This window comes from Perissodus microlepis, chromosome 7 (genome assembly GCF_051167445.1).
Source record: "Perissodus microlepis isolate ML-2025 ecotype Zambia chromosome 7, ASM5116744v1, whole genome shotgun sequence".
Lineage (NCBI taxonomy): Eukaryota > Metazoa > Chordata > Actinopteri > Cichliformes > Cichlidae > Perissodus > Perissodus microlepis.
Genome location: NC_140467.1, coordinates 12,567,000 through 12,580,445, shown reverse-complemented (window position 1 = coordinate 12,580,445; position 13,446 = coordinate 12,567,000). Strand labels below are relative to the sequence as shown.

Sequence of the window (13,446 nt, the reverse complement as noted above, 5' to 3'; positions counted from 1 at the left end):
ACCACACCACCACCATTAGCAAACATATTTTAAATGTGCAAAAATAAGTGCCTGCTACACTCTACCGAAGTGTCCTTGGGCAAACTCATTAACTCTCACACTTGTTCCTGAAATTGCTGACTGCGCCTTTAGCAGTGCCGCTCAGCTTACTGACATGCCTCAAGTCAAGCATCATCATCCAGATGATATAATGCCCAAGAATGCCTGTAGAATGACCACAGCCAGTCCTGGCTTGACTTTTCACCCAGCTGCTGAAATGAAACCGATCCGCGTGTCCACGTGTTTGTGTCATTTCCATGTCATTTGCATATGTAAACCGGCCTCGCCTATTGCTCCGCGACTGCACTGAACGGAGGAGCCGATTGGAGAGTCGGAGCCGCTCGAGGAGCAAATGGGAGCGCATGCTCCCGCTAGTCCCGCCCTCCCAGACACGTTGCCTTGGGAGAAGCAACACGGGCCGATCACTGGATGTTCTGCCTCCTCTCTCTCACGCCGCACGTCCAGCACATCAGCTGCTCTCTGCCGACAGTCCTACTGGATTTACCGCTAAACAAAGGAAGAACGACCAGCCGCTCCATCCTGGGAAGGTAGGCACCCATCCGCATCTCCTTTTAATGCCCAGAGCCTCCCGATAAATATAACTTACTTTGTGTTTCTGAGGGGACTAAGCGATATCCTAGTAATATTATTATTTTAAATCATCCAGAGGCATTTCACACAGACAACCTGGTCAGAAAAACAAAGAGTTTGCGGTTGTGTTTAGTGCTGCGATATGGTAGCCTTCCTGTGACAGGGACTGGTGTTCCTGCTTCCTTTCTTTCTTTATTGTTTAAATATATATATATTTATATTTTACTAATCCAGCATGCTGCCAAATTTACTGAGACTGATGAGGAAGTCTATTGTGTCTGTTACCCAACTGATGTGAAACCCGCATTTAGGCGGACAGATCAGACCTGCCACCTTATCTTCCTTTGCTCGTTTTCTCTGGCGAGAGATAACGACGTGTGAATATCTGAAATATTCTCTTATATTTCAAGCATATCGGCGTACGTGTTAAGCGGTGGGCATCTCTATTCAGGTGCCCCACCTACACAGGTAGATGTAGACGTCGAGGTCGCGGAAGCTAACTGGTATATATATATTTTAAATTGCTTTATGGGACCACCTTTCCTTTGATTCAGAAATCCACGGTGTTAGCTGTTATCAGTACCTACTGCTATTTAAAGTGTTATCAGAATATAACTGTAGGCGCATGCAAAGGCCCAGGGCAAGTGAATATTTAGTAAGCTTGCCATGTGTATGCTGTTTTTATCACAGAAAGAAATTAGTAGTAGCGTGGAGCTAGTCATGGCACATATATGTTGATATATTTTCTCAGTGCTATTGGATTCATTTAGAGTTAGTATATTAATAAGAAGGGCGACTTTTATACAATTATAGAGAGAAATTAGATTTTCTTTTTGCTACTGCAGTGTCTGTGCATGTTTTGTGTTGTGTAATACTGTATTACACAACACAAAACAGACTGATATTGCAGTAGCTTGGAATTAGATTCAAGATTCTTTGGGACTTTGCTGAATCTCTTCTATGGCGCTCAATACTCACGTGCTCCTGTAAATCATTGCTTTGATTTAGAGCAATGATGATGCATATGTTTTGCGTTTTATTCAGTATATCAGTAAATGTCCGCTCCACCCCTCCTCTGTAACAATAAGATCAGAAGGCGACAAAGAATCAGGGAGCAATTAACTCCTCTACCCTCAAATTTTACAGGGAGCAAGAGACATGGCAGTCCTTAACTCTGGAAATCCTAAAATGATCTCTGTGCTGAAAATGCTGTTCTCACTTCCCCTCTTGTAATAAACACAGAGGGAATATACTGCAATTAAGCCTCCGTGAAGAGCCTTTAGTTGGATTTTCTTTTTTATTCAGAAGGCGTTCATTGCTGAAGAACGCTTCCCATTTTCTTAAATCTCTTTTTTCACCCCACAAGTGTCACTTGTGTTGATGGGAGGTCTGCGGTTCGTCGAACTACTAGTTGTCATGGTGGCAGACCTCTGCCCCTTTGAATAAGCAAGCCAACGAAGTGTATGAATGAATGTGGTGGTAGCAGCTGGCAGGCCAGCTGACAGAAGCGGTGTGAGGGTGGGGGGCGGGGATAGTCAGGGTAGCAATTGTGAAATTTACAAATGTGTTTGTTTGTGATGTGATGACGTTTGAGGGTTGCAGTGGAAAAAAATTTGGAGGGACAAATGATGTGAGCCTCCCACCCACCACCCTCCGAGTATTGGATGGGGCACGGGACCGTTTGCTGTTTGCTTTTGATGGTGGCTGGCCTGTGTTTACTGGCTCAGGTGTTGCATCTGCAAAACAAACAGGTCATTGTGGTCCCAACAACTGTTATCTCACTGCCACCATCTGCTCAGAGTACACTGCTGTCCCTCCTCTGTCTTTATTGTTATTTCTGCTTGGCTGGAGTTTTTTGTTCTTTCTTGACTTTTTGCTCGAGAACACTACATTTGATTATTTTGGCTAAAGGCCTTGATGTAGTTAATTTTTAATTTACTGTTTCTCGTCTCCGCGTCTGTTATCGCTGCTCCCTTTAATATGTTTCGTGTTGTTGCAATGTAATAACGGTGACTTTCTCTTTGTCAGGTCGGTGATGGTCAGTGCTATTTAGACCCTGCAGCTGAGGATGTCTGCTACAGATTCGGACAACTCCATTGACTGGCTGGCTAGCGACAATGAGGATAATGAGAACGAGCAGGAGCCTGACTGTACCAGAAAGCACAGCCAGACAGAAGCTCCTTTATCCCCCTGTGCCGCTTCGCACCTGGGCCCGACTGACAGCAGCTGCCGCTGGAGCAGCGACTTGAAGGAGGGCGACGGTAACTGGAGCGGGGTCAGGGAGGTCTCCAGCCGGGGATCTCCCGGCTGCATGGAAAAATGGGACAGAGACACCGCCACTGGACTGTGTAAAACACAGCAAGGAGAAAGAATGAATGGCAACAACACTCAGCAGGCACTGAAGAGACCTCGCGGCTCTACAGAGGACGAATGCAAAGAACGGCAGCTCATTGCCAACATGTCAGAGAAAGAGAGAATTTTTAGCAGCAAGGTGAGCGCCTCTGTGGTTCATGTGTGCTTTCCACAGACAGTGGTTGACAGTGTCAGCAAAACTAGCGCGTACCCTGTCACCCAGACTGACTCCCGTAGTGGTTTTACAGAGTGCTTCCTGCATGACATTTCCAGTAAAAATGACCTTCCCCTATTTGCTATCCGTTTCTAAAGAACTAGACTTTTTCTGTCTTAAGTCAAACAAAGCTAGTTAGTCATGGAAAGTTGTTGTCAATTAATATAACAAAATGAACTGGGGGGAGGCTGATTTATTATGAGCTTATCAGAAAAGGTTTTTAAGTTGTTTTATTACCCACTAACACTAATAAATCTGTTATTATTTTCAGTGCATGGAGCTACAATGCTACATTCATCCACTGTCATCAATCTTGAATGGCCTTCGTTCAGGGAGGTACAAAGAAAGTAAGTCAGCATTTAATATGTCTTCTGCTTCACACACAAGATATTAACCTGATTGAACACAAAATGTCTTAGTTGAGTCTGTTTTTCACGGTCTCTTTTGTCTCAGAAAGAAAAAAACAATAGAGCGCATAGACTACGCAAGTCTTTGTGGAATAGGTGTCCTTGAGATATGAGCGCGAGACGTCTGAAACATGTGTTGTCGTAGGACTGTCATCTAACCACAAGCATTCCTTGTATATGTGCGCATGTGTGTGTAAAGTGATGCAGTTCTTGAGTCAGATAGGCATTATGAGGATCTCTGAAAGAGAGCACCGTGTTCAGGCGGGCGCAAAAACTGCTTAGTTTGGGATCTTAGTCAAACCCGAACCTCGTGTGACCCAGCACTTCCTGGCCACAGAAGCAGGGAGTCTGTTCCTTCACACACACATTTCACACTACCCATCTGCTGAACAGACTCAGCCCTGCTGTCAACACAGTTCATGTGGCTCATGCTACAACTTTCTTCTTGCCAGGACTCAGCAGTTTCCAGGAGAGTGTCGCCATGGACCGGATTCAGAGGATCATGGGTGTTCTGCAGAACCCCTACATGGGGTAGGTGACCCACATTCTGCCCTACATGAAACAATGATAATCGGTACTTTGACATAAATGTGTCAGCGTAGAAAATCTGTGTGCTCTTTTCACTTGTGGTTTCAAACCCGTGTGAGAACCACAGTGCATCCCCCAGCATACATATACAAGGGCTACCCAATACTGCTTGCTGTCTGTGGGTCGAAGTGGTCTCCGTTATGTTTCTGACACATGGCTCACAGCAGGTTGCTGCTACCCCCACACATTCAGGATAAATTTACTGCAGAGATGGCTGCCTCTCACTAAAGCTGGGCATCTTGTTAAAAATGTATCAGGCTTCACTGTGAGAGTGGCCCACTTGTGTCTGTGTGATTAGCTCTCCACCGGCCAGACAGCATAATGGAATATGCTATCACCCCTTTCAAGGAGAAACTCTCATAGTCCCTGTTTCCCAGTCAAATTTAAAATGTTTTGATATTTCACATTGTTAAATGGAAAAAAAACTACCAATTCTCAAGTCCTTATGATCTGATTTTTAGTGCAAGTCTTTTCCCACACATATAAAAAAGAATATCTGTCCATTCATTTGTGCATTTTCTTAACCGCTGAATAGAAAACTTCCATATCTGATGAACGTTGCTATCAAAAAATTCCAGAAACTCGTGTAATATATGTTTCAATTATCTGGAAACAGGAAACTGTCACATTTGAGAAGCTGGAAAGTTTAGAGTTTTTGATTTGAGTAATCACTTTAGAGCATAATTTCACAGAGCGATTGCACTCAGCGATCGTATCAATACTATTTGATTACACTGAAACGAAATCCCGGCATCGTGTACAGTTTAGCTGTGAAACTGAATAGAAATCTTTGGGGTGCAGTTAGCACGAGGCTTTGCATCAAGGTATACTGATATTAGACAAAGTGCTCCTGAGCCTGGCGCAGACTAATTGGAGCCCTCACCTACCAGCTGCTGCCTCCATAAGGGAAACAAAGAGTGGGTGTGGCAGCCTCCCTGCAGACAGCCAGGGCAGAGGCTGGAAGGTGGACTAAACCCCTCCCTCGTGTCTCTCCTGGTGTCTGCTCTGTGTTGCCAGCTGGCAGCCCCTGGAGCAACACAATGGTAGATAGGATCAAAGTGACTTTTTTTAGCAGCCACTGTGGCGGATAATCTTTCACATGAATTTAACATGGGTTGGACTGAATATAGCAGGAAGGTCCCGATCATACGGCCCAGGCTAATCCCCGCTCGCCATCTGGTTCTGACGGGCAGCAGTTAAGGGGGATTCTGACTGCGCCCACCTCCGACGTGAACTGCGTCAACTGTTTTATTTTTACACTGACGCTGTGGGAGAACGTTGTGGCTTTGGCGTTTATATTTAGAGGCGAGCGGGAGTATTATACGCCAGTCCACGTGTGAGCTCAAAGCATGTGAGAAATGTACTTAAGACAATGTTCCCCTCCCCACACACGGAGAGCAGGCTTTGTTGAGCGAGTGAATGTGTTCGCTTGCTTTTCAAGAGTGCATATTTCCTGTGCGAGCTTGATGGGGAGGTAGATTTCAGAGAAGAGGTTACCAAGATTTTTGCTCGATTACTCAGATTCACGTGCGATAGCTTGAGTAAATAGCTCTCTCTCACTCTCTGTTTCTTTTCTTTTTTCCACCTCTGCTTCCAGGGAGAAATACATTAATATCATTCTTAAAATGGAAGAAATGCTGAAGAGCTGGTTCCCTAATGTAAAGCTTCAAGAACACCCACTCACTGTCACCCAAACAGAGGAAGCTGCTCCCACCAAGAAACTGAAGGTAAAGTTAAAAAAAAAAGAAGCTGTTGTGTAAGAGCTCTTCGCCTAGATAAATCCCGCTGCCAAGAACATATGGTGACGACGCAGCGAAAGAGCGACTAAAATATCTATTATTATTTAATCACAGGTCTGGAACAGGGACAGGAGGATTAAAAGCTATTTTTACTGAGGTATTACTGCAGTCTCAGGTTCACTAAGAACAATGACAGAGGAGAAAAGGTAGTTTTGGAGGAGTGTCCCTAAGGGGATAAGAAAGGTCAGGATACTTTAGAACATTCCTTTGCATTTAATTGGTGAGGAATTAGTCCCGACACACCCTGTCATGAACAGGATTTTATGATCTACATTAGGTTTTTTTTATTCTTTATAACTGACTACACCCACTATGATCGATACTGCTCATACCAGATCCCTACTACAAAGTCTGATTGCTACAGTGTGTAAATTATGCAGGTGGTGCAGCTCAATCGGAGCAGGTTCCCAATTCAAGTATTTCTAGTAGCGCGAGCGTGGCTGAACGCAGACTATGTCTTGCTCTGTGCTACGTGTGAGAAAAGACAACTGGGGGAATTCTCACGGATTATCTAAAGATCGTGTGTTTAGACAAATACACAGAGAATTATCCCCCTCAGAACCGTGCCCATAATTTTGGTCTTATGCCTGCCACGCTCTTCAGCGTGTTATTTACTTTCTGGATAAAAACATCTCATTGGACACTTAGTGTCCGGCACCAGATGGCAGACAAAATAAGTAGCTTTTCAACAAGCTGGGGCTTCTAGTAACTAAACAACAAGATCCTCAAGAATTAGTGGAGGCCAAATTACGGTTCAGAGAGAATATTTTAGAAACATGGAAACAAAACTCAAAATTAATGCCAGTGTTTACCCCTAATGTTAGATATTAAACAGAGGAAATTAAATAATTTTGAGGCGCTAATACATTGTGTACATGTGTGTTCAGGTTGTTGCAGTGCCCCACCCAGATTCTGGGGCTTATTTGCTCTCGGGCCATTTTTATGCGATTAGAGGTTCCTGCAGTGTGTTTAGGGGTGGCTGTAGCTCAGGAGGTAAACCAAGTCATCTGCTAATCGGAAGGTTGGTGGCTTGATCAGAGTGTGAACGTTCGATGGAAAGCACTTAGAGGAAAAAAGTGCTTGTGGTATAAAGTGCTTTGAGTGCTTGAGTAGGAAAGCGCTATAAAAGAACAAACCATTTACCGTTTTAGTGTTGCTTTCAGCCCTTCCATTATCTGGGCCTCACTCAGATTTCTGCACGATGAATATATTATTTATATTTCAGGGTCCTTATAATAACTAGATGGACAGCAAATGAAAATTAGGTCTTGGTAATCAATTAGAATCATCGCTGAATGAGCAACTTTTTTTGTCATACCCAACAGCTGTCTCCAGTGACCACATCTGCAGCAGCGAGCGCCATCACTACTAGCGATCCTCCAGCCACCGCCAAAGCCCTGAGAGTCACAGATCTCACTCCTCCTGGAGCTTACTCTGCCAATAATCTGAAGTGGCTCCACACGTCACCCATTTGCTCTCCCACAGCAGAGCAGGCCCAGGCTGGTCCCAGGCCCCTGCTGACCCCCAGTGACAGAGACCTAACGCAGGACAGCGCCGTGTCCTCCAGCACAGACAGCCAAACTAAGACAAACTTGGTGCCCAGAGGCCCGCCGCCGGGCAAAATCAACGCGCCCTGTCTAGAGAGGCTTCTAAAATCGACAGACAGCATCATCACACGTAAGGGAACAGGGCGTTTGACGCACAGCAGCTGGTCCTAGTCCACACAGAGGGCTCGGTGTCCAGCCGTAAGCAGCGCGCAGAGGAGCCCCGCCTTGCCCACCCTGCAGGGAGCCAATCAGCTCACTTAGCTCATTCCAGCCTTCAGGAGAGATGAGAGCCTTCAAAAGGGATGTTACCGATTCCTCTTTTAATATGGAAGCGGTGTCGATGAACAATGTGACTTTTCTGTACGGCGGTGTACCCTCTCTAACATGACAACTATCTGCTTTATTTCCCTTTTTGTTGACTTATCTCTTCTTTTTCCCCCCACTTCTCTCTTTTTATTTTTGCACTCTTCAACAGCGTGTGTGAGAGTTGGAAGGATAAATTTCACATGCCGTGATACCGGAGAAAGTATTTTCACAACTGAATTTGTTCGCACTGGCTTGTAGATGTAAAAAAGAAAAAAAAAATACAGTCTGAGTATCTGTGAAGCTGCCATTACGAGTGAAAGGGAAAGAACTGAAGGAAAGGTTTGTGCTGAAAGGAAGGAAGATATGTCAGTGATCTACATATTGTTGTGCTGAAAATGTGGGTGAAATGTGATGTTGTTCCCCTCCCATGACTCCACTCTTAAGTTTATTGATGTGACTGTTACTCATTTGTATTCTTTATAAATAACTCTTTTGGTACAACTGTTCTACCTCAGCGAGCACCACGTCACGGTTAGTGAGTAAGAATGTGAACACTATGCTCAAAGTAAGGACACCTCGACAGAGCTACGGTGAGCCACCAAATGGCCTCTGACGACAAGGTCTGCAGCGCAAAGTCTCCCCTCTTCTACAAACGGAGGATGCTTTCTCAGTGGGGATGCTCTCGTGGCCTGACTGGTGCAAACAGTGTAAAGAATGTCAACTGCAGATTTCTTTTTCGAGTCTCCCAGTAGAAGGCAAACAGTGCCTGTAACGTCAAGCTGTGCCTGTAAGCTGGTTTAATAAAGAGAAAGAGAGAGAACCGTTTGGAAACCTTGCTCCTCTGTCCTCTGTGGGATGTACAAATCAGGAATTCTCACTCTCCTGCCGTTTTCCTGTTTTGAGTAAGTTATTCAGATCTCGCCAACTATTTTCTGTGGTGAAGCAGAACAATAGCTTTTTTTTTTCTTTTTCTTTTTTTTTTTTTGCCACAGAACTGGACAGTATGTTGGACCAGCGGAGAGACGGACAAGCTTTTTTGTCTGTGTAAATCTTACAGGAAGGTTGTCAATTTACCCTGAAAAGTGGCCTTTACAGTGTGAAATTTTATACTTTCAAAATAAATGTGGTTATATTTGTTTGATGCAAAACAAATGGCTACAGATTCTTCTGTTGTGAAATTTCTTAACACTGTAAAGCCTAAACCATGAAATAATTGCAAGAAAATTCACATTTAAAAAAAAAAAAATAGTGTGTTTATTGAACCTTCTGACAAATCTTTATTAGAAGAATTTAAACATCAAACTGTATATATGAGTATTAATTTATAGATTTTTGTTGCATACTACAACTTATTCAGGCTCTTCAGGGAAAAACAATCACACTGATGATGTAGAGGTCTCAAAACCTGATAAAAATCCAGGTATTCAATATGGCACACTTGGTTTTCACCAAAGGCTTTTTCAAAGGGTGACGTATAAGCAAAAAGAATATACACAATGGCCTGAAAATAATTCTCAACCAAGAGCTAAACCCACTCAATTATGCATCAAAGACCCCCAAAGAAAGAAGAAAAGAGTGCTATCTGATTAATGTCGTAGTTGGGCCAATTATAGGGTGAGTCACTCAAAGCGAGCCTACTTCCTGAGGGAATAAAAAGATTTATTGTTTGCAGGGTAGGGTTTCATCTTCTTTACCTCAGTTGTGCTGTACAGGCAAAGTGAAATTACTGCTTGCACGGCTCAGTATCACTTCACATTTCTCAGAAAGTGTTGCCACGCTGTGTTTTTACATGCCTGTAGACAAAGAGGAATTCCAAGCGCACAGTTTTTCACAACCTGCAAGAAAGAGGGAGAATGGCTCTGCCTGTGCCAGATATCAGATTTGATTTGCAGATTAGTTCATGAAAAAGGCAAGAAGCAAGTCTTTTATACTCTCGTGTGTGGCCACGATATAAGCAGTTAGCTCCACTTCTAACTGTATTTTTTAGAACATATTTGCAATATTTGCTATCCAGCAAGCAAATGCCTCATGTTTGACAAAAAGAAACAAAAAATGTATTTAAGATGCTTTTTTATTTTATTTGTTAGGCCCAATTTTTGCTTCTGAACATTTTGTGAAACCACTGATACCACTGACTGTGGATTCACTTTCACTCAGCTCATGGCATGTCAAATTTTGTTTCTGTCAGTAAGAACATGTCATGTCCACGAGGTCTGAAAATAGAAGCATGTGGGAGTTCTACAGCCTCGAAAACAACCGTTCAGGAAGTTAAGGAGATAAAAAAAAATGGTAGCGATCTACCCCATTTTCATTTGTGCTTCACTAAATTACACATCAGCGAAGCACGTGTCTGTTTTTCCGAGCTGAAAGGGTTGATTTGGTCGATTAGCCGCACTGCTTTGTCTCGGTGTTGCTGCCCCAGATCTCATCTCTCAGGAAAAGGCTAATGGTCTGGACTCACGTGCACAGATGACCTGACAGCGTTGGTATCCATCGACAGCTGGCACAGATCGCCCAGAAAACGGAAGTTGTTATGAATGATAGGAAGAGCTGCATCAACAAAAGACAGAACTCTCAATATAAACACCCTGCCAATAATGAACTTGTGATGTGATGTAATGTGCTGGGAAAGTGCATGGAAAGCAAAGTGCTATGAATATAAAAGTAAGTAGGTGCAGGATTCTGCAGACTGAGATGGGTGAGTTTAAAAGTACTACGAGAACATGCTCAAAAAGTAAGACTAGAATTTCTCATTTAAAATCATTTTAATAACTGTGAAAGATATAAGTTGTAAGTGCACAAAAAATAACCAAGTACCAGAATACATCAAAGTGATGGCAAATTAGATCCTTAATTATTCAATTATGTTCAACAAAGCGGTACCAGAGTTACCAGATAACATTATAGACCAATTCTACCATGGACAAGAAATCTCATTGCTTTCCTTTTTAAAGGTCCACAGAGGTTATGCTGCACAAAACTGATTGATGTCTGAGGGTTTTTTTTGGATGTATGGGCAGAACTACAAAGACCTAATCATTACTGCAGCAGCAGACATTGGAGCCTTTTATCAGAAGCATTCAAAGGCGAGTGGGAGAGAAGAAAGAGGGTGGACAAGGGGTCTGTGGTTCCAGTCACAAAAAGCCACAAGGAATAATAAATAGGGCTTCATTTTCTCTAGCTGCTCTTTTATTGTAAAAAGGCCCTGATTTGAGCTCCAGCTGGGTTTAAAATGACGAAGGGGGTGAGACTGAATCACAGTTAAGGTGGCAGAGCTTCCCCCAGCAGTAGTTATTTATACACCTACTGTATTTATAATCCTCCCATCCAGAAAGAGCCAGATGTGGTGAGTGTGAAATCACTAACAATCCAGTCAATTCATGATATCAAAAGAAAGGCCAACTGCAGCAGTACAGGTAGTGAATAAAGGGCAGATATTTGCAGGACTGCCGCTGATGGTGGCATTCGTTTAAAAAGCTTCATGAAATTGTTAAGCATTCAAACCTTCTGTAATGTAATCATTCCGTTTGTGCTGATGCTCACCGTGGCTCTGCTCTTTTAGACTGTAGTGTTAAAAGACCCAATCACACCATTATCACAGATATTACATAATTACATGTTCTGAACTGCCATCAGCATATTGTGACCTAGCAGCATGTCAGACCTAAACAGAGAAATACAGCCGTACACGTTTGTCGCTCACGTGATCATATAAGTGCAAAATCTATAAATAAATAAATAAATGATCAATTCTCTAAAAAATGTGCACATTCTTGCACCGGCGGGTGAGCAGCGTGTGACTGCGTGTGACTGTCACAGATTTTGATTTGGGCTGTGCAAAGCAACAAATTGACTCATTATGTTATTATGAACTGCAGCTGATTCATTCACACTCCACAGAAATAATGGTCTCATCTGTCAGAGGGCTGAGCGCTTCTAATTAAGAGACCCGTGAACCCAAAATATCCCCCGTCCAATTATTAGAAGAGCAGGTTATACAAATGGTGAAAGAGCTGCGACAATCCATGGCTGCTCCTCCGCAGACCTCGGTTTGGTTATCAACCCTCCATGTGCAGTTTAATATGAACTTCTTGTCTCATCTTCCACTACGCAACCTGAAATTGAATTTGGTGTATGGTTTGTTGTTACGTTTGATTTCACAGTTAATTGATATACGGTATAGTGGATAAATCATTGCTTCATGAAGTCAGATGCTGTTTTTGCTTTTTTTTACTGATATTGCACTGGGAACATTCTGGTCTCCAGAGCCAAATGACCACCAAGTACATCGATGCAGACACCAGGGGTCTCTGCAATTCAGTACAGCGCTATTGATTTTCCTGTCTCCAGAAGGTTATCCTTAGCCCTTTCAGAAAAAAAATAACCAATGTTCGAACAGCACCACCGCCATTCCGCGTGGGTTTTACCAGCAGCACCTTTTTTTTAATATTTCAAACGTCAGCAGCAAAATGCTGAAATACATCTTCAGAAAACAAAACGTTTAAAAGACTGAACATAATGTGAAAGCTTCATCACAAAAACTGTAGTTATCAAGGACGCTATTCTATGAACACTTTCAGTGCATGCTGGCAGCAGAAATGATTGGGCTCATAAATGTGATACTTAAACATTTGATGCAGGAATGATAGCTATGGTGACAAGTCTGTTGTTTTTTCAACACAAGGCCTCAGAGACTAATTATGTGAGCAAAACATCATCGCGCCCTGACACCACCACCATCATCCACATATTGCCAGCTAATTGTCTGCACTTAGTCTTGTAGCTGAGGAGAAGAACTGATTCCTGTATAGACTTACCTGAAATATGTGAAGTATAATCTGGGAAGTCCTTTAGTTTCATATTCTGGTCTGTTTCCAGACATCTACACGTGGCAGGAGGCAAAGTGTTCCTTATAGCAGCGTGCCTTTGGGAATACTTTCATATATAAAGGTTCACAACACTTTCAACAACCACTTCACACAATCAGACGTCTATTTTAACTTCACGGGAGGCTTGAATCGACTTGTTAAAGTGGGTTAGGATAATCATTGTGGATATGTAGAAAGGTGGAACGTGTAATTTGTATTAAGAACATAATAACATGCCTTTGGCAAAAACAAAAAAAGAAACATGATGATAGATATTTGTGTGAGCCACAGTTGTTTGTCCAGGTGCAAAGCATACTAACTTTGATGAAAAGGTCAGCCAATCAAATTTCCTTAAAGGGGAAGACTTGCCATTCTCGGTATCGCAATGAGCAACACTTGTCACCTCCCTGTGGTCTAATTGCAAATGTACCTGTGATGCACATCGCTAAAGATGAAGCAGTGAGAGAGATGAGATCACTGACAAAGACAGGCCACTCAGTGACATATCAAGAGCACAACCACCCACACACTCACCCACCCATTAAGTCTCATTTCCAAGAATAGGGGGCAGACTGTGCTCTTGTAGGTATGAATAATGAAAGCAGCCTCCAGGAGCTCATTTCAAGAGAGTGATCATCAGTAAAGTACGGCCTAATGATCACACAGATAAAGTGAGAGGCTGGCATTCATGATTAATGCCCTCAGGTCTGTCTCCACAGCTACACGGCCTCTGCC

The 13,446-nt window shown here is 43.0% G+C and overlaps 1 protein-coding gene across 1 annotated transcript; it reads left to right on the top strand.

Moving 5' to 3' along the window:
• Positions 1-427: 427 nt before the first annotated feature.
• ciartb (circadian associated repressor of transcription b) lies at positions 428-9,003 on the top strand. Its single transcript, XM_084933480.1, has 6 exons — positions 428-587; positions 2,659-3,121; positions 3,468-3,543; positions 4,056-4,134; positions 5,789-5,918; positions 7,316-9,003. Exons 2-6 carry the CDS (start codon positions 2,699-2,701, stop codon positions 7,706-7,708), a joined length of 1,101 nt encoding a protein of 366 aa, XP_084789606.1. The 5' UTR covers positions 428-587; positions 2,659-2,698; the 3' UTR covers positions 7,709-9,003.
• Positions 9,004-13,446: the final 4,443 nt, after the last annotated feature.

Coding starts and splice junctions, on each gene's coding strand:
- ciartb (XM_084933480.1), top strand. CDS start 2,699: ATGTCTGCTACAGATTCGGACAACTCCATTGACTGGCTGGCTAGCGAC. Junction 3,122..3,467: donor AGAGAATTTTTAGCAGCAAG/GTGAGCGCCTCT, acceptor TATTATTTTCAG/TGCATGGAGCTACAATGCTA. Junction 3,544..4,055: donor TTCAGGGAGGTACAAAGAAA/GTAAGTCAGCAT, acceptor TCTTCTTGCCAG/GACTCAGCAGTTTCCAGGAG.